Source organism: Acanthochromis polyacanthus, chromosome 8, assembly GCF_021347895.1.
Source record: "Acanthochromis polyacanthus isolate Apoly-LR-REF ecotype Palm Island chromosome 8, KAUST_Apoly_ChrSc, whole genome shotgun sequence".
NCBI classification, from domain to species: Eukaryota; Metazoa; Chordata; class Actinopteri; family Pomacentridae; genus Acanthochromis; species Acanthochromis polyacanthus.
In genome coordinates this window covers 41,581,938-41,607,220 of record NC_067120.1, presented here as the reverse complement: position 1 = coordinate 41,607,220, position 25,283 = coordinate 41,581,938, and the positions used below count along the sequence as shown (strand labels likewise).

The following is a 25,283-nucleotide window of genomic DNA, read 5'->3' as shown; positions in this document are numbered from 1 at the left end:
AAACAGGAAGTCTGACATGAGACAAACAGGAAGTCTGACATGAAATAAACAGGAAGTCTGACGTGAGACAAACAGGAAGTCTGACTTGAGATAAACAGGAAGTCTGATGTGAAGCAAACAGGAAGTCTGACGTGAGACAAACAGGAAGTCTGACACGAGATAAAGAGGAAGTCTGAAATTAGACAAACAGGAAGTCTGACACGAGGCAAACAGGAAGTCTGACATGAGATAAACAGGAAGTCTGACATCAGGCAAACAGGAAGTCTGACGTGAGATAAACAGGAAGTCTGACATGAGGGTTAGAGTTAGGAACAGGAAGTGTATCAGAGACTATCCTCTCACCAGTTTCATGTCTTCCTGGACCAGAACCAGAGAGAGTCCAGAGCCTCCACTGCCGCCCTCAGAGCTCTACCTCCATCTCCTGCTCTTGGGGGCCTCCAGAGGCCGACTATGACTCCTACACCATCGAGTGCCTCCATCAGGACTCTCGGACCCTCGTCTACTCCAGACGCACCAACCGAGACTCCACCAGCTACGTCATCACTCAGCTGGAGCCCCACAAACACTACACCATCTCTGTGAAGGTGATCTCCGACAGGACAACCAGTGAGGAGGCCACCGACAGCGTGATCACCATGATCGACCGTAAGGAGGGTGGAGGCCAAGGGTGGAGCTTAACCTGATCTGAGTGGTAGGAGAGTGGAGGTTGTAGGTGGAGGTTGAAGGTTGTGGGTGGAAGTTGAAGGTGGAGTTTGAAGGTTGTGGGTAGAGTTTGAAGGTTGAAGGTGGAGGCTGAAGGTTGTGGGTGAAGCTTGAAGGTGGAGGTTGAAGATTGAAGGTTGTAGGTGGAGGTTGAAGGTTGTGGGTGGAGTTTGATTACTGAGGGTTGTGAGTGAAGCTTGAAGTTGGAGGTTGAAAATTGAAGGTTGAAGGTTGTAGGTTGAAGGTGGAGGTTTAAGGTTGTGGGTGGAGGTTGCTGATGGAGGCTTCAGTCTAACTGGTCCTGCTGCCCCTGCAGGTCCTCCTCGGCCCCCCATCAGTACCCGGGTCAGCGGTCTCGCTGTGGTGGTCGGCAGAACTTTCATCTCCTTTAGCTTCAACTGCAGCTGGTTCAGTGATGCCAACGGAGCGGTCAGGTTCTTCACTGTGGTGGTGGCCGAGTCTGAAGGTGAGCAGCACCAGAACTTGCCCAGGAGGCTACAGGTATGATTTGGGTCCACACACCTAAACCTGTCTCACCTGTCTCTGAAGGTGTGGAGAACCTGCAGCCGGACCAGCACCACCCGCTGCCCTCCTACCTGGACTACAGGTCCAACAGCTCCATCAGGACCTACCAGACCAGCTACTTCCCAAGTCGCTGCGCCGACAGCAAAGCCAACAGCTTCGACATCGGTCTGGGAACAGGAATGGACTCTCTGGGGGGGCCCTGTGACCAACTGGACCCGGAGTCCGGCACCGACCCGACCCCTTTCTGTGACGGTCCACTAAAGCCCAGAACCTCCTACAGGTGCTGAAACATACTGATAACCCAATCTGTCCTGGTCCTCGCTGCCCAGGCTCCAAGTACTTCCAGTGCTTCCAGTTTACAGTGTGTTGTGTTTGTGTTCAGGCTCAGCATCCGAGCATTCACTCAGCTATTTGACGAAGAGACGAAGGACTCGAGCAACTCGTTTCCACTCTACACCGACACCTTCCTGTCTCTGCCCGTCGTCACAGACGCAGGTGAGGACTGAACTATCTGAGGACAGGTAGAGGTAAAGTCTGAGACAGCAGGTGTCGTTCAGGTGTAGGACAGGTGTCGTTCAGGTGTAGAACAGGTGTAGCACAGGTGTAGTTCAGCAGGTACTGAACATGTTTCTCCTACAGAACCTCTGAGTGGAGTCATTGAAGGAATCAGCGCCGGTTTGTTTCTCATCATCATGATGGTTGGAATCACTGCTCTGCTGGTCTGCAGGTACCGGGCCCGCAAAGTGTGAGTACTGCACCTGTCGACAGGTACACACACCAGACTGTACACACACCTGTCCAACAGGTAACCCAACACCTAACCCTAACCTGTGTGTGTGTGTCAGGGTGCAGCAGAGTCCGTCCGTGAGGATGAATGTGAGGAGGGACAGAGGGACAGCAGGAGTCCAGCTGGGCATCAGAGGGTAAGAAATCAATAATCACTACTCAGATTAATAATCAATACTCTGATTAATAATCAATACTGTGACTACATCTGACCAGTAAACATGAATAAACAGGTTTAATACTGATTATTATTAGTGTTAGAGGAAAAAACAGCCAATCCGAGAACAGTCTGAACACCTGGTTAATCAGCTGATCTGAGCTCAGACGCTGATTGGTAGAAATGACTCAGGTAGTAGTCTAACTGCAGAATTCTACTGGTACTCTGTTGTACTTTTACTGCAGTAGAGGCTCAGAGTACTGCATGTTGTACTGCAGTTAGTCCAGTCAGATGGTAACTGGTTCTCTCTTTCTGGTTCTCAGCAGCCGTCGGATCTCCAGGTGAGAACTTCCTCTCCGTGTTCCTGCTGTTCTACTGGTTCTAATGCTTCTGCTAGTTCTACTGGTTCTACTGGTGTTTTAACGTTAAATCTTTGATTTTTCTCCCTCAGTCCGATCAAGATCAGCAACTTTGAGAATCACTACAGCAAACTGCAGGCCGACTCTCACTACCTGCTGTCAGAAGAGTACGAGGTCAGTGCTCACCTGGACACGAAACAGTCTATCACAGTTCACAGTTTAGAAGCACCAGGTAACCTCAGCAGGTCTTTGGACTGTCAGAGGAACATGGAGAACCCGATGAGAACCCAGCAGGGAACATGGAAGCACCACACAGAGAGACCAGAACCAGAATCAGAACCTTCTAGCAGTGAGGTGATGGTACTAACCACTGATCACCATGCAGGCAAACGTTCCTCATTTCAGACTCATTTGAGAGAACTGTGGAACCCTGGAATCATCACATCTACCATGTTTCCTCACATGGTCCCACTTGTGGACCAGAAGGTCCTCTAGATCTTTACCTGTCAGTCTGGTAGTTTCTTCATACACAGACCTCTCCTCCTGGTTCTGTTCAGGACCTGAAGGACGTTGGTCGTAACCAGCCTCTGGACACAGCTCTGCTGCCAGAGAACCGTGGGAAGAACCGCTACAACAACATCCTGCCCTGTGAGTTACCATGGAGACGACAGAACAGGTGACTCACCTGCGTGCTGCGACTCACTGATGTTCTGTTGGTTCTGTTCAGACGACTCGACCAGAGTGAAGCTGTCCTACGTGGATGACGACCCCTGTTCAGACTACATCAACGCCAGCTACATTCCAGTAAGAACCACTGATCTGTTCACCTGCTCAGGTGTGGACACCTGTAAGGAGTAATCCTCAGAGTAAAAACACCATTCACTGATTCAGAGAAAACACTTGATGTTAACACAATCATTTCTGCTTCTCTTGATTTAAAGCTGAATTGAACTTGAAACTGGTCCAGATCTGGACTCCTTAAAGGTTTCAGGAGCTCTGGAGCAGCTGGAGGTTCTGACTTCTATAGAAACAAATTGAAGGTTTTGTGACTGTCAGTGTTTCATGCCTTTATTCTTTTCCTTCCACTGCTGGTCTTCTTTAGACTGTACGCCTTAAGATCAGATTAGTGAGTGCTGATATCTGGAACAGAAATATTAGGAGTCTGTTTTTATGTTCTAGAGCTCTGATTTACTGACAGCTGCTGTCTGTGGAACCTTTCAGGGGAACAACTTCCGTCGGGAGTACATCGCTACACAGGGTCCTTTACCTGGAACCAAGGACGACTTCTGGAAGATGGTTTGGGAGCAGAACGTCCACAACGTGGTGATGGTCACTCAGTGTGTGGAGAAAGGCCGGGTGTGTTCCTCTGGTTCTCAGCAGAACTGAACTTCTGTGTGAGAATGTTGTTGTTCTGTCAAACTGAAGCAGCAGTGATGTTTCCTCCTCATCCTCCAGGTGAAGTGTGATCACTACTGGCCGTTCGACCAGGAACCATTATACTACGGAGATTTGATCGTCCAGATGGTGTCAGAGTCAGTTCTACCCGAGTGGACCATCCGAGAGTTCAGTATCTGCAGCGTGAGTCTCATTGAACCAGACCGGATGTACCCATCTAGATGTTCAGCATGGTGAAACATCTTCTACAGATGATGAGAGAGGAAAAGTCTGGAGATAGAAAAACGTCGACAGGATGAGGAGATGGTAGAAGCTTCAGGAGAAACCAACTGGAAGACGTTTCTAAAAGCGTTTCTAGAAACGTCTTCCAGAACCTCCAGTTGGTTTCTCCTGGAGCTCCTACCATCACCAGGACCTGGATGACTGAGAACCTCCACAGAAGTCTGAGGAGACAACATTAGTCCAGGTTTTAACATCTGAGAAAACATATTGGTTCCAGGTTTTAACATTTTTGCATCATAGATGTTGATGAAGGTGTGAAAATGACCAAAATCATACCCAAAACAACCAAACTGTGATGCAAAATATATCCCAAAAAGATGTGGAGACAAAAACGTGACACAAAATGACCACAAAAGCCACAAAACAACTAAAAGTTGGACATGTTGATTTTCGATTTAGTTTCCATCGTTCCAAGTCCTGCTGACAGAACACATCTCTGAGTTCTCTTCTTCGTCATGATGTTCTGGTTCCACAGAACTGCAGGACTTGATATTAAAAATGAACCAGATCAGGGTTCGGCGGCTGAAGCACTTCCTTTTTAGTCATCAGAGGAAGTGTGTTTGTGTCTCAGATGTACTTTGTGTGTTTTCAGGAGGAGCAGCTGAGCTTCAGCCGTCTGGTTCGTCAGTTTCACTACACAGTTTGGCCCGATCACGGAGTCCCAGAGACCACCCAGTCCTTGATCCAGTTCGTCCGAACCGTCCGGGACTACGTCAACAGGAGTCCTGGATCTGGACCCACTGTGGTCCACTGCAGGTACACCTCAGACTGAGTTTGTTTTGTTGATGTGTCCATCAGTGTTTCTGCCTGTTAAATGCAGTGTTTTTTGACTGGAGTCTGGTGCGTCCATCAGTGTTTCTGCCTGTTTAATGCAGTGTTTTTTGACTGGAGTCTGGTGCGTCCATCAGTGTTTCTGCCTGTTTAATGCAGTGTTTTTTGACTTGAGTCTGGTGCGTCCATCAGTGTTTCTGCCTGTTTAATGCAGTGTTTTTTGACTGGAGTCTGGTGCGTCCATCAGTGTTTCTGCCTGTTTAATGCAGTGTTTTTTGACTGGAGTCTGGTACGTCCATCAGTGTTTCTGCCTGTTTAATGCAGTGTTTTTTGACTGGAGTCTGGTGCGTCCATCAGTGTTTCTGCCTGTTTAATGCAGTGTTTTTTGACTGGAGTCTGGTGCGTCCATCAGTGTTTCTGCCTGTTTAATGCAGTGTTTTTTGACTGGAGTCTGGTGCGTCCATCAGTGTTTCTGCCTGTTTAATGCAGTGTTTTTTGACTGGAGTCTGGTGCGTCCATCAGTGTTTCTGCCTGTTTAATGCAGTGTTTTTTGACTGGAGTCTGGTGCGTCCATCAGTGTTTCTGCCTGTTTAATGCAGTGTTTTTTGACTTGAGTCTGGTGCGTCCATCAGTGTTTCTGCCTGTTTAATGCAGTGTTTTTTGACTGGAGTCTGGTGCGTCCATCAGTGTTTCTGCCTGTTTAATGCAGTGTTTTTTGACTGGAGTCTGGTGCGTCCATCAGTGTTTCTGCCTGTTTAATGCAGTGTTTTTTGACTGGAGTCTGGTGCGTCCATCAGTGTTTCTGCCTGTTTAATGCAGTGTTTTTTGACTGGAGTCTGGTGCGTCCATCAGTGTTTCTGCCTGTTTAATGCAGTGTTTTTTGACTGGAGTCTGGTGCGTCCATCAGTGTTTCTGCCTGTTTAATGCAGTGTTTTTTGACTGGAGTCTGGTGCGTCCATCAGTGTTTCTGCCTGTTTAATGCAGTGTTTTTTGACTGGAGTCTGGTGCGTCCATCAGTGTTTCTGCCTGTTTAATGCAGTGTTTTTTGACTGGAGTCTGGTGCGTCCATCAGTGTTTCTGCCTGTTTAATGCAGTGTTTTTTGACTGGAGTCTGGTGCGTCCATCAGTGTTTCTGCCTGTTTAATGCAGTGTTTTTTGACTGGAGTCTGGTGCGTCCATCAGTGTTTCTGCCTGTTGTTTTTTTTTCTTCTTCTTTTTTTGTCCTGTCCAGCAACAGAGCAGGCAGAATGAGGATCTGGCTGCTGCATTGTGCAACACAAGTTTGCTTTTCCGAGGGGAGTTTATAAGTATAAGACTCCCCTTGATAATGTTCAATAATTTATTTAGTTTGAATACTTGTTGATTAGTTAATTATACATAAATTTGCCGGACCTGACAGGGAAACAAAGAGGCAGGAAGAGAGAAACAAGAAAAGAAGAAAAAAAACCCAACAACAACAAAGGGGGATAGAGAAGAGAAAAGGAAGAGTGCAAGAATACAATAATCTTCCAATTGAAACCCATACAACAGACAACAAGCTAGTATGCCTGCCTGTTAAATGCGGTGTTTTTTGACTGGATTCTGGTGCGTCCATCAGTGCCGGCGTGGGCCGAACGGGGACCTTCATCGTTCTGGATCGGGTTCTGCAGCAGCTGGACAGTAAAGACGTTCTGGACATCTACGGCGCCGTGTTCGACCTGCGACTGCACCGGTCACACATGGTGCAGACTGAGGTAGGACTGATGCATCATGGGAGCAGAGACTGCCAGACCTTCACTCTGATGCAGGCGGCCATGTTTGCAGTTTTTACATTGCCCCAGAATGCACTGCAGGTTAGTCCAGTTTAAGGGAGGCTGACCTTAAACAGAGGCAGCACCAAGAGTAGAAATACTGCAGTACACTGGGTAAAAATACTGCAGTACAATAGGTAAAAATACTGCCGTAGACAGGGTAAAATTATTGCAGTACATAGGGTAAAAGTACTTTGATACCCAGAATAATAATTCTTCAATACCCAGTGTATTAATACTGCAGTAATCCTGTGTGTCCAGGGCCAGTACTCATACCTGCATCAGTGCCTCCGTGACGTCATCAGAGCCAGAAAACTTCACAGCGAACAAGAACACCTGAGAATCTGATCACAGGTGAGTCATCAGTGATCACACTTAGTGATTATCAGCTTTGATCAGACATATTGATTGGTGATCATACGTACTGATTGGTGATCAGACGTATTGATTGGTGATCAGCTCTGATCAGACGTATTGATTAATGATCAGACGTATTGATTAATGATCAGACGTATTGATCCTCTCCACAGGAGCTGCTGCTGCTGAGCCCCACAGAGACGCTGTTTATTTTTCTATCAGTTTAAAAAGAAGTTTTATGATAATTTATGTTCCTGTTTGTACATTTTTAAATTTAATCGCTTCTGATCCTGATGAACACATATGATATGTGTAACATGTATGACATGTGTGCAGATAATCTAACATGTATGATAGGTGTACTACCACAGTACTCGTACTTCTGTGTATGTGGCAAGAAGAATTTCTACTGTATGCGAGTCTCATTAAAGTCACAGTATGAGTAGAAAATACTACAGTTCTCTGATTATTCAACAGAAGTCAGTGAGCATGAATGTAGTACTGCATGTACACAAACTACTAAAGTACACTTTAAAATACTGCAGTATTCTGAGGGAAAATACTGCAGTGCAAAGGAAAAATAATGCAACACAGTAAAAATACAATAACTCACAATATTGCTGATACACAAAATAACAAAATGCAAACTACAAAAATACTGCAGTAGTCAGACAAGAGATACTGCAACACAAAGAGCAAAAATACTACAATACTTAGAAATATTTCAATATACACAGCAAATATACTGCAGTTAAGAGTAAAAATACTGCAGTTGCCAGAGTGTGTTACTGTGTGTGTTGTGTTGTTATGTTGTGTGTTTTTATTGTGTTATTATGTTGTGTGTTTGTATTGTTGTGTTATGTTATGTTGTGTGTTTGTATTGTTGTGTTATGTTATGTTATGTGTTTGTATTGTTGTGTTATTTTGTTGTGTTTGTATTTTCGTGTTATGTTGTGTGTTTGTATTGTTGTGTTATGTTGTGTGTTTGTATTTTCGTGTTATGTTGTGTGTTTGCATTGTTGTTTTGTTATGTTGTGTGTTTGTATTGTTGTGTTATTATGTTGTGTGTTTGTATTGTTGTGTTATTATGTTGTGTGTTTGTATTGTTGTGTTATGTTGTGTGTTTGTATTGTGTTATGTTGTGTGTTTGTATTGTTGTGTTATTTTGTTGTGTTTGTATTTTCGTGTTATGTTGTGTGTTTGCATTGTTGTGTTATGTTGTGTGTTTTTATTGTGTTGTTATGTTGTGTGTTTGTATTTTTGTGTTATGTTATGTTGTGTGTTTGTATTGTTATGTTATGTGTTTGTATAGTTGTGTTATTTTGTTGTGTTTGTATTTTCGTGTTATGTTGTGTGTTTGCATTGTTGTGTTGTTATGTTGTGTGTTTGTATTGTTGTGTTATTATGTTGTGTGTTTGTATTGTTGTGTTATTATGTTGTGTGTTTGTATTGTGTTATGTTGTGTGTTTGTATTGTTGTGTTATTATGTTGTGTGTTTGTATTGTTGTGTTATGTTGTGTGTTTGTATTGTGTTATTATGTTGTGTGTTTGTATTGTGTTATGTTGTGTGTTTGTATTGTTGTGTTATTTTGTTGTGTTTGTATTTTCGTGTTATGTTGTGTGTTTGCATTGTTGTGTTATGTTGTGTGTTTGTATTGTGTTATTATGTTGTGTGTTTGTATTGTTGTGTTGTTATGTTGTGTGTTTGTATTGTTGTGTTATTATGTTGTGTGTTTGTATTGTTTGTTATGTTGTGTGTTGGAATTGTTGTGTTATGTTGTGTGTTTGTATTGTGTTGTTATGTTGTGTGTTTGTATTGTTGTGTTATTATGTTGTGTGTTTGTATTGTTGTGTTATTATGTTGTGTGTTTGTATTGTTTTGTTATGTTGTGTGTTGGAATTGTTGTGTTATGTTGTGTGTTTGTATTGTTGTGTTATTATGTTGTGTGTTTGTATTGTTTTGTTATGTTGTGTGTTGGAATTGTTGTGTTATTATGTTGTGTGTTTATATTGTTGTTATTATGTTGTGTGTTTGTATTGTTGTGTTATTATGTTGTGTGTTTATATTGTTGTTATTATGTTGTGTGTTTGTATTGTTGTGTTATTATGTTGTGTGTTTGTATTGTTTTGTTATGTTGTGTGTTTGCATTGTTGTGTTATGTTGTGTGTTTGTATTGTGTTATTATGTTGTGTGTTTGTATTGTTGTGTTATTTTGTTGTGTTTGTATTTTCGTGTTATGTTGTGTGTTTGCATTGTTGTGTTATGTTGTGTGTTTGTATTGTGTTATTATGTTGTGTGTTTGTATTGTTGTGTTGTTATGTTGTGTGTTTGTATTGTTGTGTTATTATGTTGTGTGTTTGTATTGTTTGTTATGTTGTGTGTTGGAATTGTTGTGTTATGTTGTGTGTTTGTATTGTGTTGTTATGTTGTGTGTTTGTATTGTTGTGTTATTATGTTGTGTGTTTGTATTGTTGTGTTATTATGTTGTGTGTTTGTATTGTTTTGTTATGTTGTGTGTTGGAATTGTTGTGTTATGTTGTGTGTTTGTATTGTTGTGTTATTATGTTGTGTGTTTGTATTGTTTTGTTATGTTGTGTGTTGGAATTGTTGTGTTATTATGTTGTGTGTTTATATTGTTGTTATTATGTTGTGTGTTTGTATTGTGTTGTTATGTTGTGTGTTTTTATTGTGTTATTATGTTGTCTGTTTGTATTGTGTTATTATGTTGTGTGTTTGTATTGTGTTGTTATGTTGTGTGCTTTTATTGTGTTATTATGTTGTCTGTTTGTATTGTGTTATTATGTTGTCTGTTTGTATTGTGTTGTTATGTTGTGTGTTTTTATTGTGTTGCTAAAAGTGTTGTTTTGTGTTTGTATTGTTGTGTTATTATGTTGTGTGTTTGTATTGTTGTGTCAGTCTCGCGGCCAGAGGCCCCTGCTGTCCCGGACCGCTCTCTGCGCATGCTCGTTGTGGCAGTTCTCAGCACATTGAAGTGTCGGAAGTTTAGCGGAGTTTTAGCCGACTAGCAGCAGAACGAAGCTCCGAGCGAACAAACTCGTTTTTGAGCTGCAAAAAGTGCGTTTGGACGGAACCCCGCAGCCCACAGTGAAGCCCGGAGGCCCGTCGATGGATTCGGCCCATTTCCCTCTGTTGAATCTCCGCACACGAGAGCTTTAGCGGCGTTTGAAAGAAGTTGTGATTGTTTTTTTTGGCGCTCTGGCGGCGCAGAGGAAAGATGGAGGATCTGCGGCTGTAGCAGCGGCTAACGCTAGCTGGCCCGCCGCTCCAGTGGCAGCACCGTCCGCGGAGGAATCTCAGCCGCTCCGCCGCCCGAAGGACGTCCCAAAACTTTGGATGGTTTGATCGAACACGCTACCGAAGCCCGGTGAGTACAGCCTCGTGTCGGGGAAGGCCAGCGGGCGGAGTGCGTCGGTGTGTCGGAGCGCTGAGTTAGCCTCGGAGCTAATGGGACCTGCGTTAGCTTATTGAAGAGCAGCTTGGCTCGATGCTAACTAGCTGCCATTACAGCAACAGCAGGCTAGTTAGGTTTAGTTTAGACTCTTATAAACAGTTAGCAGCTCGTTAGGGCTAGTTTAGACTCCTACAACTGAGTTAACTTAGGGCTAGTTAGTGGTGCTGCTGCTGCTCAGCCTAAACTCACAACTTAGAGTAGCTATAGTTATACAAACTCGCACAACTTAGATTAGTTGTGACCAACACAACTAGTGTTCAGACTCACAAACTCGCACAACTTACTAACAGTAGTTATAGTTAAACCCACACAGCTTAGATTAGTTATAGTTAGTGCAGCTTCTACTCGGTGAAAAACTTCTGGAAGTTGGGTAGTTATGACCAGAACAACTCCTGTCCAAACCAAACCCATACTAGTTAGTAAACAGGTTAGTTCTAATTAGTGCTGAGTTGGGTTGTGGTTAGTTCTGGTTAGTTGTGTTTTCTCTCACCTGTATTAGTTCTGGCTAGTTAATAAGTGAGTTTATTTGTCTGGTAAACTCAGACTAGTTATCTGGAAACGGTAAATAAACCAACACTTTACTAAACTCAGGGTTTTATCAGTAACTCACTTTTGAATCTTCATTTAACCCAGAATGTGTTAAAAGTCACAATGAAAAACCAAGCCTAAAGCAGAACAACGTTCTAAAGGTAGAAATACTGCAGAGATAAAACAGAAAAATGAAGGGATAGATTAGTGACGGATGTTTTTAGGTTCATGAAGGAATAAAACTAGATCAGCTAACAGAGTTTATGTCCGTCAGTCTCTTTTTTTCTGCTTTAGTTTCTAATTTGATCTGAAATAAGTCAGATTGTTTTCAGAGCTCATGAATGGTTTTTAGAAGCTGATAAATTGAATCCATCAATCAGCTGTTTATTAATCCATAAACCTTTGCTGTGTCTCATTTCTAATCTTATATCATTTTAAACTAATGTTGGGCCGTGGATCGAACTAAAATCGAGAAGTTTTTACAACTAAAATAGATCAGAAATCATTATTAGTTATTAGAAGAAAAGTAGTTTTTTTGTTTCGTGTCCAATTTTTGTCATTTCATGCTCAGTTTGTCATTTTTATCATTTTATGTTCAGTTTTTGTCATTTCGTGTCTCATTTTCTGTCTAATAGTTGTTACTGTGGTGAATGATGAGAAAAGCATTTTTTCTGTCTTGTAATCTAGAAACAGATAAATAACACTACAACAGTAATGTTTAAATGATTTCTACGTTTCATTAATCCGTGGATCCTTTTCTGATGTTTGTCTCTAACAGAAAATGTTCACAGTGAAGCAGCTGAAATCAGTCGTACTGATCAACCAATCACATCCCTGATAATGATGATTGATTGATCTGAGAGTTATGATTGTGTTTGTCAATCAGCTGTACTGATCAGTTGATCAATAAGTGACAGAAAATCAATAGTTCCTTTTCTATCAGTAAACAGAATCAGTCTGACAGAAATAGTTTTTTTAACTTTAGGAACGTTGGTCAAAATCACTAAAAAGTTACTTTAAATCTTTCAGTCATCTGTCGGTTGTTTTATTGATCCAGTTTTAGGTCTGATCAATATTTATCTTAAACATTTCAACACAGAATCAGAGAATCCTGGCGTCAGCAAACGTTCAGTTTGTGTCTCGTTTGTGTCATTTTGTGTCTCCAAGCATTCGGATCTCAGCATTAATATTGTAATATCAGGGTATTAGGACGCTGGGGTATTCGGCTCTAGTCCTCCTGGAAAGAACGGTCTGAGGAGTTTTCCTGTTAGCTGTAAATTAGAACCCAGAACTGGAGCTAAAGGAGGATTTCTGCCTTTAGGATTCTTTACTTTGTAGATTTAGATTGAATTCATAAAGCTAGAAAACACACGGCTGCTGTCAGGACAAAACTGTAGTTATTCACTCAGTAGCACGAACATTTTAAAGTTTTAAACATCACCGTTTTCTGAAATTCTCTCATTCTGTGTTCTGGGGGAGAAACACTCAGTTCTATCTTTAATATGTGTATTCTAAAGTCTGAGTTTGTGTCTGCTGATGGAGCTGAGGTCATTTCTGTGCTGAGATGTTGGATCAGACTGTAGCAGATAAAGACTCTATAAAGACCTGATGAGTTGTAAACATGGAACAGAAACCCACCGTCCCAGACATCAGGATGAAATACTGCAGTTTATGGTCTCAGTTACTACACAGTTCAATATGAATGACTGCAGATCTGTTAGAAATAATACAAATAGCTGCTTCAGAATGAGCTCCAAACTAATTCACATTAAAGAAGAGAAACTTTTCACCAGCTAACGGATTCATGGCTGCAGCTCACAGCACAATAATCAGACTTTCTCTGCTTTTCTTTGTCATATTTTATTATAAACTGAAGGTTTGCAGGTTTGTTTGAGCAAATTCATTTTAAAAAATCAGAAAAAAAGAGTTTTAGCATTTATTGGATGCATCGTAGAAAACGAGAGATATTATATAAAATAGAAATAGAGCTGCAGAGATATTATATAAAATAGAAATAGAGCTGCAGAGATATTATATAAAATAGAAATAGAGCTGCAGAGATATTATATAAAATAGAAATACAGCTGCAGAGATATTATATAAAATAGAAATAGAGCTGCAGAGATATTATATAAAATAGAAATACAGCTGCAGAGATATTATATAAAATAGAAACACAGCTGCAGAGATATTATATAAAATAGAAACACAGCTGCAGAGATATTATATAAAATAGAAACACAGCTGTAAAAGTACACAAAATCCCAGAAATAAATCTTATTTAATTGTGTGAAGCGTCAGTTTATTCTGCTGGACAGTAGGAACATTTCAAGAGTAAACAGCTTTTACTACTAATAGTTTATCTAGAAATGAATATATTTGTTTTATGAGTTTATTCCTGCAGCACTTTTTCTCTCTGTGGCTGAACAGTGAAATATTTAAAACCGAACCGATAGTGGAATAAAATCACCCAGGTTCTACAGCGTAATTAAAACTATAAAAGAACACGTCAAAGAAAACATTAAAGTATAAAAATAAGGAATGAAGAGGTTTGATCAAAGTAAAGCAGGTTTGATTAGAACTAAAATGACATTAAAAGCAGTGGGGAAAAGAAACGTGCTGAAGAGGTGAATTTATGACAGTAGATTTAATAAAACAGTTAAAATGTGAACTAGAAATACTACTGTTGAAGCTTTACACTGACTGTTAATAGTAGTAATAACTAAAGTGACTTTTAATAACTAATAATTATAATAAAGTGCATTTTTCCTCTTTGTGCTGCAGATCTGCTGTTTTTGTCCAGGACCTCTAAAGAATGAGAGTCCTTCAGGCTCTGAGGATGGAAGCAGCGCTACTGGAGGCAGGATCTAGGTGAGACACCTGTTTACACTGTTTACACTGTTTACAGCCGTGTTTATCCTCATGTGACCCTCTGCTGAAACACATCCTGTTGTCTGAGCTGTTTCATGTCTTTACAGTCAGTATTTAAATCCCTTTGTTCTCCTGAATGTCGTCGTATTGCTGATCCTGACAGTGAACTGTGGTTTGTGTCCCTCAGACATCGGATGGTGCTCTGAAGAAGCCATGGGTAGCTGCTTTAGCTGTCCAGAGAAAGAGTCAATTCCAGATAATCATCAGAGTAAATTCAAGGTGAGTTCGTGCCTGGACCTGCTGCTCCACGCCCTGGATTATTCTCTAATGACTGCTGCAGTTTCACGGTGACTCACAATTAAAGTCATTAGTGAGGAACAGGTCTGACTGTTGGGAAATGATCCTGATGAGCCGCTGACGAGGATCTGACAGCAAACACTCGACTGAATCATGGTTTCTGTCTCTTAACCCTAAAGCAGCTGCAGCTCTATTTATTAAATAATAGCACCAATAAACTGGTAAATAAACAGAAGCTCATTAATAATAAGCAGCTGCAGCTCTCTGTATTGATTTAATGAGAGAACCTGAGAACTGAGCAGCTCGTTAATGGTCTGTGATAAAGTGTTTGTGTCACGTTCTGGTCATTTCTGATCTTGTTCTGTCTGGTTGTGCTCATCTGCATTCATCTGCATTTGTGGTGGTTTAACGTCATAGTTTGGTGTTTTTAGGCTTTCTTCTGGTGGTTCCTGTTTCGTTTTGGTTGCGCTGTCACATTTATGGTCCTGTGCACCTATTTTTGTTATGTTTGGATCATTTTTCCATCTTTTTTCAGTCTTTTAGGGGTGTAACGAAAAATAAAAATGACAAAATAAGATTCAAAGACGAACGAAATAAAAAACGCGAAGGGGCACCACTGAGACAGATTTTTGACCCTCCTCACCCACCGTAGCAAAACACTCGCTTCAAAACGGACGAAGGAATTAGCTGACGCTGCTTGGTCAAATAAATCGGTGGTGTGGACCTATTTTGGCTTCCTATGTAAACGAGGACAGAACGGTGAGAAGATTGTGGATAAAACAAAAACCGTGTGCAAAATATGCCGCTGCAGTTGGCCGTGTACTGCGGCGAGTACAGCTGCTGTGATGCACCGCTTACATTTCGTGAGTATTTCGTATCGTTTCGTGAGCTGACACCTCTACTGTCTTTATAACATTTGGTGTCTTTCTGCTTCTTCAGGTGGTTTGTGTTTAACTCGTGTCACATTGTGGTCCTGTTTCATCGTGCGTTTAGTTTGTGTTCCATTCACGGTGAAAAAACTGTAGTGTCAGCAGGTGGCGCTGTAATAAACAGTAGAAGACAACAAACCTCAGAGATCCTCTGAGGTCACAAACAGCTGATAGTCATGTGACGCAGGTGTTAATCTGAAAGGTGTTTCCATGACGACCCAAACAGAAAAACATGTTCTCTAAATAAAGGTTTTAAATTCAGATGATTCAGAATTTTGCTGCTTCAACAAACTTTTTCTACCGAGGTTCTATAAAATTCATAAAAACATTCTCGTGGAAGAAAAGCAGCTGTGAGGGTGAATGATAATAAAATAAATCATAACAGTTATGATAACAATAAAGTAATAATAATGTAGCATCCATATGCAGCCACTCTATTGAGGTGATCACCCCTAGAACGGTGGGTGCTCCGGTTCCTAAAGCTAAATTATTTAAGCTACTAAATAATTGATATCAAAATAAAATGAGACCCACAGAAAGTTTCAGGGTTCTCTCCAGCGCATTTCAGCGTAACGGCCCGTTACGCCGTCATAACGGCCCGTTACGCTCAGTTTAAAAGATTACGCTGTTGTTATCAGTGTGTGGCTCCATCATGAGAGAGGGAGAGAGGTGTGTGTGTGTGTGTGTGTGTGTGTGTGTGTGTGTGTGTGTGTGTGTGTGTGTGTGTGTGTGTGTGTGTGTGTGTGTGTGTGTGTGTGTGTGTGTGTGTGTGTGTGTGTGTGTGTGTGTGTGTGTGTGTGTGTGTGTGTGTGTGTGTGTGAGGGAGATAGATGTCCAAGCTACCTTGAACGCAGCGCGTGACGGCAGTCGGTAGAGGTGGAGAGGTGTGTAGTTGGTGGTACTGTGCGGTTCAGCCACTGTTTATAGACAATAAAGGCTGCAGTGTTCTTTGATGCGGCTGGGCTCCTGTGTCTTTGCCTCTACGGCTGCTGAGGAAGTGAAGGGGGTTAACCCCGGGCTTCCTGACCACGGTCGGGGGCCGAACAGGAAGGGTTAACACTGTGATTAGGGCCGCTGCTGTTATTTTGACAGATAACGCCATGTGCGTTTGTTTTTATCGACTGGGTGCCTATCTAGGTTAATTTATGTCTCCCCACCTCAGCCGTACTTTCCTGTAGATTGACCCGTTTCTGTCTATTGCGCGTGCAGGAGGACCTGCCGTTGCGCTGAAAAAAAATCCTGGTGAGAACCCTGAGTTTTTCTTTTTGGCCAAATTAACTAAAGAGAGGCCAGATTTAATACAACACCGACATATATACACACCCAATAAGTGAAGAAAACATAAAAGAAACATCTAAACTTTCCTAAAACTAGTCTGTTCAGATGGTGACCACTTCTGATGTTAAACTAAACCCCTCTGTCACAATAAGCAGCAATATTTCCCTTTCAGGTTATCCCACCGTTTCAAAACCCACAAAGTCAATACAACAGAATTATGCTCTATAATCACTCACTCAGACACACACACACACACACACACACACACACACACACACACACACACACATACACACACGGCTAAGTTTACCCACTGTCCCGTGTTCAGTCCGAAACGACAACCCGTTGCAACGCTGTTTGGTCCACAAAACACTGAGTGCGGTGAAACGTTCCAGTCTGACGGACGCTAACCGCTGGGCTAGCGTTAGCCACGCTAGCCTCCTATCCAGCTGCTCCCACAGTCGGTCCTCCGTCCTCCCGCTCACCGTCTGACAGCGGGGCTTATGGGTCCTCAGCCCCGTTCTCCAAGCCTCCTGCTGAGTCTGGCTTTGGCCAAACCAGAAGAATCCCCGCTCTGCCTCCTGCTCCGCTGAGAGACTAAAAGAAGCCACCTGGAGTCTGATGAGCAGTGATGCCACCTGCTTCAGGGTGCTGCTCACAACCAATCAAACAACAGCATGCAGCCAGAGTAAAACAAGACACCATTAGCTGTAATAATAATCCCATTACCACCCGGCTGCAATAATGAAAGTCTGAAGGTGGATAATCAAGTAAATAATAACAGTAAAATAAATAGTAAATAATAATATTAAAGTAATGATAATAATAAAGTAGTTAATAATGTAATTATAATAAAACAACAATATTAACAGTAAAGTAATACGAATAATGAAGGTCTGAAGGTGGATAATAAATGAACACTAACACTGAGTGTGTTTCCTGTCAGGTGATCAATGTGGACGACGATGGGAACGAGCTGGGTTCAGGTGTGATGGAGCTGACCGACGCCGAGCTCGTCCTCCACACCCATCGCCGTGACGACGTCAGGTGGCCTTACCTGTGCCTGCGGCGCTATGGCTACGACTCCAACCTGTTCTCCTTCGAGAGTGGCCGCCGCTGCCAGACGGGACAAGGTGCCGATCGATCAATACCGATTATTGGTTCTTTAGGAGGCTGCAGTCATGATTCACTGATGATGTCATTATTTGAAATAATACAGAAAAGATGATGACATCAGAGTCACCTGACTTTAGGATGTTCTCCTGTGTTAACTGATCGATTGAAATCATTAACAGTTTGTCTGCTCCAGTTCTCTGCTGTTCTTCAGTCGTTATTGTTCCTACCTGCTAGCATAGCATTAGCCTCTGTGACAGCAGCTGGTGTTTGTGTTGGTGTTGACTTCTTGCTTGTTTTTCATTTTCTGGTTGTTTCTGGGTGTCAGTTAGAATAGAGTTGAAGTTCATCTGACTTTGGAAGTGTGTTAGCTGCACAGCTAACCTCTCTGTGTTAGCATTAGCTTAGCATTATTAGCAGCTCAGCTGTACTGACAGGTAAACTGTTCAGGGGGTGCTGAGGAGTTGTGAGATGAAACATCAGGATGTGAAGCTGAGGTTTTATCCTGCAACATGATGCGTTCAGGGACCTTCAGGAAGTCAGAAATCTGATGAGTTTAAATGGAGTCACTCAGAGATAACACTGATCATCATGTTGTTGGTCTGTGGAAACCATGAACTCACTTTATCCACATGTTCAACACATCATGTTTTCATCAACACAATCACACACTGTTGAGCTGCATCTGAAAATCACACACATGGGGGGCGGTCACTAACGGACCACTGGAGGTCACGAGAGGTCACGTGACCGAGCTTCAGGGCTTAAAGTTTTCCGGCGCATGGAAGTGTACCATTTAAAAAATTATATATTTATGCATATAAAATAAAAACCGCTCACTACAACATTGGCAAAAGTCCTTGAGTGTTCGACCAATACTGTTGAAGCATTGCCTGAGTACAGTTCAACCAAACACTATATCAACCAATTAAAAGTAGACGGGGGCGGGTCTTTTTGCATGTCGAGGTGTGTTTTGTGACTGCGCCTGTGAGCGCCTCCTTTTGCTGCTGGTTCGTTCACTTCACCGCTAACATGGAGCGTAGCTTTCTGAAACCGGGAGAGGACACTTCACTTGTGGACAGTGGAGTTAAAAATAGGTGGCGCTGGGCGTGGATGGAAGAGGTGGGCAGCGGTGGAAAGCCTTTTGGAAGCTGGTGCAGAAAACTTGTAGAGGCAGGAGCTTCTGTGTTCTCTGCTCAAGGAAGCTAATATACGCAACAAGCGGCAAAAAGATTTTTCTCCTCCATGAGCTTGGCCCTGGTCATATCACAGCTGTCCATGCTCTGCATCACACAACAACGATACCTGGAGCGACCGCCACCGCTGAGGCCCCGCCCCAATCACTGATCGCTTATGTGACCTTAAAGTCCGTATACGTTCCTTCATTGCTGAACACGATCTGTCGTTCAGAATAGCCCAACCACTCGTACGCCTTTGCAGAAAAGTAGCAGAGGACAAAACCGCTTTGGTAAGACTGTCTGTTTGAAATCAGCAGGCCAGCTGTGCTAATACCAACGGTACAGCCCCATACTTCAAGAAATGTCTGTGAGAGAAGCTTAAAGCAGGAACATTTTCTCTCAACATTGATGAAGCCTCCACTCAGAGCATGGACAAAATTCTTAATATTCTGATTAGATATTATGATGACGAGACCAATAACGTTACTACTGTGCATTTGGCACGTCGAAAAGTAAACATGGTGAATGCCTCTGCGTTAAAGGAGGACGTTAATGACGTCCTACTATCGTATGGATTTAAGTGGAATCAAGTTATCAGCATTTTGCTGGACAACTGTGCTGTGATGAGAGGAAAGAGGAACGGCCTGGAAACCCAGCGACACAGAGAAATCCCTTTGTCCTTGACATGTCTGGTGACACGGTGCACATGGTCTCCAATGCTGCTAAAGCACTCGTGAGCGTTTTTGACTCTGAAGTTGAAGATCTCGCCTCAGACCTGTACTATGACACTGAAAAGTCACCAAAGTAAAATAAAAAGTAAAGCATTTAGCCTCTAGTTCAAAAACATCAAGTAAAAATTGTGCCTTATGAAGGAAAGCAGAGTTTTGTAGCAGTTTTGTTGTGGTTGGTGTTTGGAGTTCTTGTTAAATCTACTGAGGAGATAAAAATTATTAAAAGTTATTAATAATACATTTACTTGGTTTTCATGATTTTTCTAAAATAAATCTTTGCACTTATAGTGATGTGGTATTGAAACATCAACACAAAAAAATCTGACTTGGAGCACTTTCTAAAATGTCTTAAGTTTTGGCAGTAAGGTTTTACATTTGAGCAACAATAAAATAGTGGGATCATAATGGGCATTATTTCCACCAGATGACCTCATATTTGCTCTGAATTAATAGAATCTCATATATATTGTGTTTTAGTGAGTTTGAAAACACATTTAAATACGTTTATTGACACTATAAATTGGATCTTAGAAGTTCAGGCTCAGGATTTTTTCTCACTTTAAGCCCTGGAGCTTTCAGCTTGACGGTCCGGCAGATGAGTCGGGTAAACCCACCGCATGCTGGTCTGGTTGTGGTGTTTACCTGCAGCTCATTTGCATAAAGTAGACTGGACTCCTACTTTGTGCAAATTTGATGCAGCGTGCAGAGATTCCACGCATCATGAAGAACTCCTCAAACATCTAAACTAGCTGTCGGTGAACTAAAATGAGGACAGATTCAGCTGCTGCAGATTATTTCTGCCTCAAATGCTTTCAGAAATACTTTTCACTGAAGAGTTTTCTAAATAAAAGCCACTGTATTTGTCTGACTCATCTACCAGACCACCAAGCTGAAAGCTTGGTCATGTGACCTCCAGTGACCTCCAGTGACCTCCAGTGACCCGCTGTTGCTGCAGCACTGTCATGTGACCATGTTGTGGTCCACCCACTATCCTTGGGATTTTCAGATGCGGTGCGTTGCCGTGTGGGAAAATCACATCCAGTGGACACACACAGTCACACAGTCAGGACAGGACACACAGTCTGCAGGAACACAACACAACACAACACAACACAACACAACACAACACAACACAACTGTGCTGCTCTGAGGGAGCTAACGTATGTTTGTGTGTTGGACTTGGATCATCTGGTCCTGGTTCTGACTGTGCTATCTTGGGTCCATGCTGTCAGAGGATGGGGGTCGGTAAGTCTGACTCCCCAATACTGTGATCGATCAGGTCAGCAGTATTGATCAGCTGTGTTTGTTATTAGGGCTGCAGCTAACGGCGAATCAATGAATCGTCTGAGCAGGATACGCCATCAAAGCAGAAGTGAGCGCATAATGCAACGGAAATCACCGTCTGAGCGGAGACATCCACGCTGTCATACATGTACAGTACATGTATGACACAGCGTGGATGTCCGTGTTTAAATACAGCTGTTCGTAAATGGTGGTTTCTGTTGCATTACGCGCTCACTTCTGCATTGACGACATATCGTACTCAGATGATAAATTGATTCGTCGTTAGCTGCAGCCCCAGTTGTGATGTCAGTATTCAGGGATCAATAAGCGTGTTGGTGGCGTGTCCTGGTGATGTGTCCCTGCAGTGTAAATGTGTCCTTCCCATGTTGCTGTCCACATGTTTACTCCCCTCAGTCCTTCTACCTCAACTCATGTGTTGGTCCTCCTAAATGTCACGCATGTTAAGATCAATCTGGACCCATGTCTGAAAGTGCTCCCAGTTTGGAGAGACACTCCCAGTTTGGAGAGACACTCCCAGTTTGGAGAGACACTCCCAGTTTGGAGAGACACTCCCAGTTTGGAGAGACTCTCCCAGTATGGAGGTAGAGCTGGTGGGATTTTCCCAGTGTTCCCAGTATGGAGGTGGACCTGTGTGTGACCTGTGGAGGTCTCAGATCAGTTTCATGGATGAATTCCTGTCATTCAGGTGATGAACCTGTAGAACAGGTGCAGTAGTGGAGCTGCAGTTCCTGCTTCATCCAGCAGGTGGAGGAACAGGTGTGTCTCTGATCAGCTGTTTTACAGGAAGGAACCATTAATGTGACACATTTTATTAAACCTTCAGTGATCATAGAAACTGATAGGAAGCTCCTCCCTGTCCGTCTGTTACCTGTCCACCTGTCTGTCCACCTGTTCCTCTGTCCTGGTCTTGACCAACCGTGTGTGTGTGTGTGTGTGTGTGTGTGTGTGTGTGTGTGTGTGTGTACACCTGTGTGTGTGTGTGTGTACACCTGTGTGTGTTTTCAGGTATTTTTGCCTTCAAATGTTCTCGAGCTGAGGAGATCTTCAACATGCTGCAGGAGGTGATGCACAGCCACAGCATCAGTGTGGTGGAGGAGGCAGTGCTGGAACCCAACCACCAGGGGGCGCTCACTCCTGCAGGTAAGATACCAGCAGCAGCTATATCTAAATTATATATATCTATAAGGACCTGTGCAGATACACTATGTTGCCAAAAGTATTGGCTCTAATTCATCCCAAAGGTGTTCCATTGGGCTGAGGTCAGGACTCTGCAGGCCAGTCCAGTTCATCCACAGCAGACTCTGTCATCCATGTCTTTATGGACCTTGCTTTGTTCTCTGGTGCACAGTCATGTAGGAAGAGGAAGGGGCCAGCTCCAAACTGTTCCACAAAGTTGGGAGCATGGAACTGTCCAAAATGTCTTGGTATGCTGAAGCATTCAGAGTTCCTTCCACTGGAACTAAGGGGCCAAGCCCAGCTCCTGAAGAACAAGCCCACACCATGATCCCCCCTCCACCAAACTTTACACTTGGTACAATGCAGTCCCACAACTATGGTTCTCCTGGTAACCGCCAAACCCAGACCGGTCCATCAGATTGGCAGATGGAGAAGCGTGATTGGTCACTCCAGAGAAGGCGTCTCCACTGCTCTAGAGTCCAGTGGTGGCCGCTTTACTCCACTGCATCCCACGCTTTGCATTGCACTTGGTGATGTACGGCTTGGATGCAGCTGCTCGGCCATGGAAACCCATTCCATGAAGCTCTCTGCTGAAGCTCTGTTCTTGAGCTAATCTGAAGGCCACATGAAGTTTGAAGGTCTGTAGCCACTGACTCTGCAGAAAGTTGTCCACCTCTTGGCACTATGCGCCTCAGCATCCTCTGACCCGCTCCATCAGTTTACGTGGTCGACCACTTGGTGGCTGAGCTGCTGTCGTTCCCACACACTTCCACTTTCTTATAATACAGCTGACTGACTGTGGAATATTTAGGAGTGAAGAAATGTCACGACTGGATTTGTTGCTCAGGTGGGATCCTATCACAGTTCCACACTGGAATTCACTGAGCTCCTGACAGCGACTCATTCTTTCACTAATGTTTGTAAAAGCAGTCTGCATGCCCAGGTGATTGATTTTATACACCTGTGGCCATGGAAGTGATTGGAACACCTGATTCTGATTATGTGGATGGGTGAGTGAATACTTTGGCAATATAGTGTATTTATATAAGGACCTGTGTGTATATATGTTTCTGTCTATATATTTTTTTATCTATATATTGTTTCCTCAGCTCTCGGGTACTCGGTGCCCACGGTGCCCAACGGGGTGAGCAGGATTCCCTCTGTGGGGGAGGCTCCGTCTCACCCGTCCACCCGTCACCCATCAGTAGCCAGCACCAGACTCCCCTCTGTGGGGGAGGACTCCACTCACCCCCTGCTGGTGGCCGACGAAGCGGTAAGACCTCCATCTGTTCACCTGACCTCAGGTAGCAGGGTCAGGTGACGAGAGTCAGTCTTGTGTTTAATCCAACCTTCAGACTGATTCATGAAGAACCTGAACAGAGTTTCACTGTTTTAGCTGCTGGGTTTCCATGGTAACTGATGCTGTTGCTTCTGTACGTTAATATTCACGCTGCAGCTCCAACAGGATAGTAGATGTTACCATGGAAACCTGGATCGGTTGATAACTAGTAACAGTTGTTGCTATAGAAACACCCTAACATTGTCTCTGTGTGTCTTAGGTCCATACCTATGTGAACACCACGGGTCTCCTGGAGGAGCCCAGTCCTCTGGCGGCTCCCACCCCCCTGGAGAGCCCCTCCTCCCCCCAACCTCAGTGCCCCCCGACCCCTCCTCCTCCTCCGAGGACCCGGGCGGAGCCTCCGGTGGCCCAGCCCCTCCCAGCAGAGCCTCAGGTGGTTCTGGAGCCAGTGGGGGTCCGCTTCGTTCTGGGTCCGACCCCGGTCCAGAGGCAGCTGATGGAGAAGCGGCAGCAGGAGCAGCGAGAGGCCGAGGGGCCTCGAGAGACTAACGGACATGCTGAGCCGGGCCCCGCCCACTCCAATGGCTCCTCCCATCCATCCACGGCCCCCCGTCGCCACCGCCCGCCCCCACTCACCCCCGACCTGCAGAATGTCAACAACTCGGCCCAGCGGCGCACCGCCCTGCTGGACTATGAGAACCTGCCGGCGCTGCCCCCGGTGTGGGAGGCCCGGAAGCCGAGCAGCGAGGACGAGGACAACCCGAAGACGGCGTCCCTGAACGGCTACAGCCACCACGGCCCACTGCAGCACTCCTACTCCCACCCGCTGTCCGCCGCCCTGGAGCCCTCGCACAACTACGTGAACACGGAGAACGTGACGGCGCCGCTGAGCGCCCAGCGGCCCGACACGGCCCGGCGCCGCGCCGACGGACCCACCGTCTTCAACTTCGATTTCCGCCGGCCGCCGCTGCCGGGCCTCAACGAGCCGGCCAAAACCCTCAACTACATCGAGGTGGAGATGGACGGCGGCGCCGGGAACAGGGGCGCCTCGGACGGCAGCAACCCCCACACGCCCCGCACCCCCACCTCCCCGCTGCCGCCCACCACCCCCACCCGCCGCACCGAGCTCTACGCCCTCATCGACATCGAGCGCACTGCCGCCATGTCCAACCTGCAGAAGGCCCGGCCGCGGGATGACGGGACGTCACGCAAGACCCGACACAACAGCACGGAGCTGCCCACCAAGAGCACCGTGTGACCTCCACGGACCAATGTGACGGGAGAAAGACTGGTGTGGCTCACCTGAGCAGGTGAACCGCAGACGGACCTGGACTGTATCAGGACGGACTGCTTCCTTATATGGTACAAATCAGTATTACTGAACAAAGCATTCCATTTAGCCTTTTATATGAGTCACTATGTGCTGCTGTAACTCACCATGTTCCAACATGTACAGTAGATCTGGCACAATAAATGTGTTTTTATTTGTACTCTGTGTACATGGAGCGCACGTTTCATCACCACGACCTGATAACAGCCAGAGCTGGTTCTTTATTAATGACGAGTCTACCTTCAGACTGGGAATATTTCCAGAGTTCCAGGTCCTTGAAGTCCATAGAGGAGGATCCAGATATATCAGTTTTTAATGGACTTTTTCAGAACTTCATCAGTCCAGCAGATAGAACCATGACATTTAGGAGGAGAAACATCTGAGTTCTGGTAAAAATTTACCCCAGATCAGAACGATGGAAAAAAGAGAAATAGTCTGGAGCAGCTTTAGTTTCCTGTCAGTATGAAAATATGGTTTTCTGTTTCAGAGGAGTACACCTTATATGCCTTCATGCTTAAACTACTCATTAGGTATCAAAGAAATGTTTAGTTGGTGACAAACAGCTTGGTGAGAACTTGTGCATGGTTCACAATCTTTGTGCCATTTTCTCAAAATCTGTATTTTTGGGACAGGTGTTACATAAAACCTAA

The 25,283-nt window shown here is 44.1% G+C and overlaps 2 protein-coding genes across 9 annotated transcripts in view; both read left to right on the top strand.

Moving 5' to 3' along the window:
* The window catches only part of LOC110970585 (receptor-type tyrosine-protein phosphatase beta-like), a 49,093-nt gene extending 41,517 nt beyond the window's left edge, over positions 1-7,576 (top strand). For 5 of the 7 annotated variants that reach the window (XM_051952530.1, XM_051952535.1, XM_051952534.1 and 2 more), the window contains 16 exons: positions 367-645; positions 1,019-1,168; positions 1,252-1,507; positions 1,610-1,722; positions 1,867-1,972; positions 2,073-2,150; positions 2,494-2,511; positions 2,622-2,703; positions 3,087-3,177; positions 3,257-3,333; positions 3,751-3,885; positions 3,985-4,107; positions 4,799-4,962; positions 6,575-6,710; positions 7,029-7,121; positions 7,298-7,576. In XM_051952530.1, the coding sequence (XP_051808490.1) occupies positions 367-645; positions 1,019-1,168; positions 1,252-1,507; positions 1,610-1,722; positions 1,867-1,972; positions 2,073-2,150; positions 2,494-2,511; positions 2,622-2,703; positions 3,087-3,177; positions 3,257-3,333; positions 3,751-3,885; positions 3,985-4,107; positions 4,799-4,962; positions 6,575-6,710; positions 7,029-7,115 (1,895 nt within the window). In that variant the 3' untranslated portion in view covers positions 7,116-7,121; positions 7,298-7,576. The remainder of the gene's footprint in view (positions 1-366; positions 646-1,018; positions 1,169-1,251; positions 1,508-1,609; positions 1,723-1,866; positions 1,973-2,072; positions 2,151-2,493; positions 2,512-2,621; positions 2,704-3,086; positions 3,178-3,256; positions 3,334-3,750; positions 3,886-3,984; positions 4,108-4,798; positions 4,963-6,574; positions 6,711-7,028; positions 7,122-7,297) is intronic. The other 2 variants (XM_051952531.1, XM_051952536.1) reach the window with 2 other exon arrangements.
* Positions 7,577-7,680: 104 nt separating this feature from the next.
* Positions 7,681-24,793, top strand: LOC110970586 (fibroblast growth factor receptor substrate 2-like). Of its 2 annotated transcripts, XM_022220885.2 has the most exons (7): positions 9,522-10,510; positions 13,910-13,996; positions 14,184-14,275; positions 17,447-17,633; positions 21,833-21,967; positions 23,113-23,276; positions 23,563-24,793. In XM_022220885.2, exons 3-7 carry the CDS (start codon positions 14,210-14,212, stop codon positions 24,559-24,561), a joined length of 1,551 nt encoding a protein of 516 aa, XP_022076577.2. In that variant the 5' UTR covers positions 9,522-10,510; positions 13,910-13,996; positions 14,184-14,209; the 3' UTR covers positions 24,562-24,793. The 2 variants fall into 2 exon arrangements, 1 of the variants encoding a protein (XP_022076577.2); XR_007943985.1 differs by lacking the exons at positions 14,184-14,275; positions 17,447-17,633; positions 21,833-21,967; positions 23,113-23,276; positions 23,563-24,793 and having other exon boundaries at positions 7,681-10,510.
* Positions 24,794-25,283: the final 490 nt, after the last annotated feature.

Coding starts and splice junctions, on each gene's coding strand:
- LOC110970586 (XM_022220885.2), top strand. CDS start 14,210: ATGGGTAGCTGCTTTAGCTGTCCAGAGAAAGAGTCAATTCCAGATAAT. Junction 17,634..21,832: donor CCGCTGCCAGACGGGACAAG/GTGCCGATCGAT, acceptor GTGTGTTTTCAG/GTATTTTTGCCTTCAAATGT. Junction 21,968..23,112: donor GGGGGCGCTCACTCCTGCAG/GTAAGATACCAG, acceptor TTGTTTCCTCAG/CTCTCGGGTACTCGGTGCCC.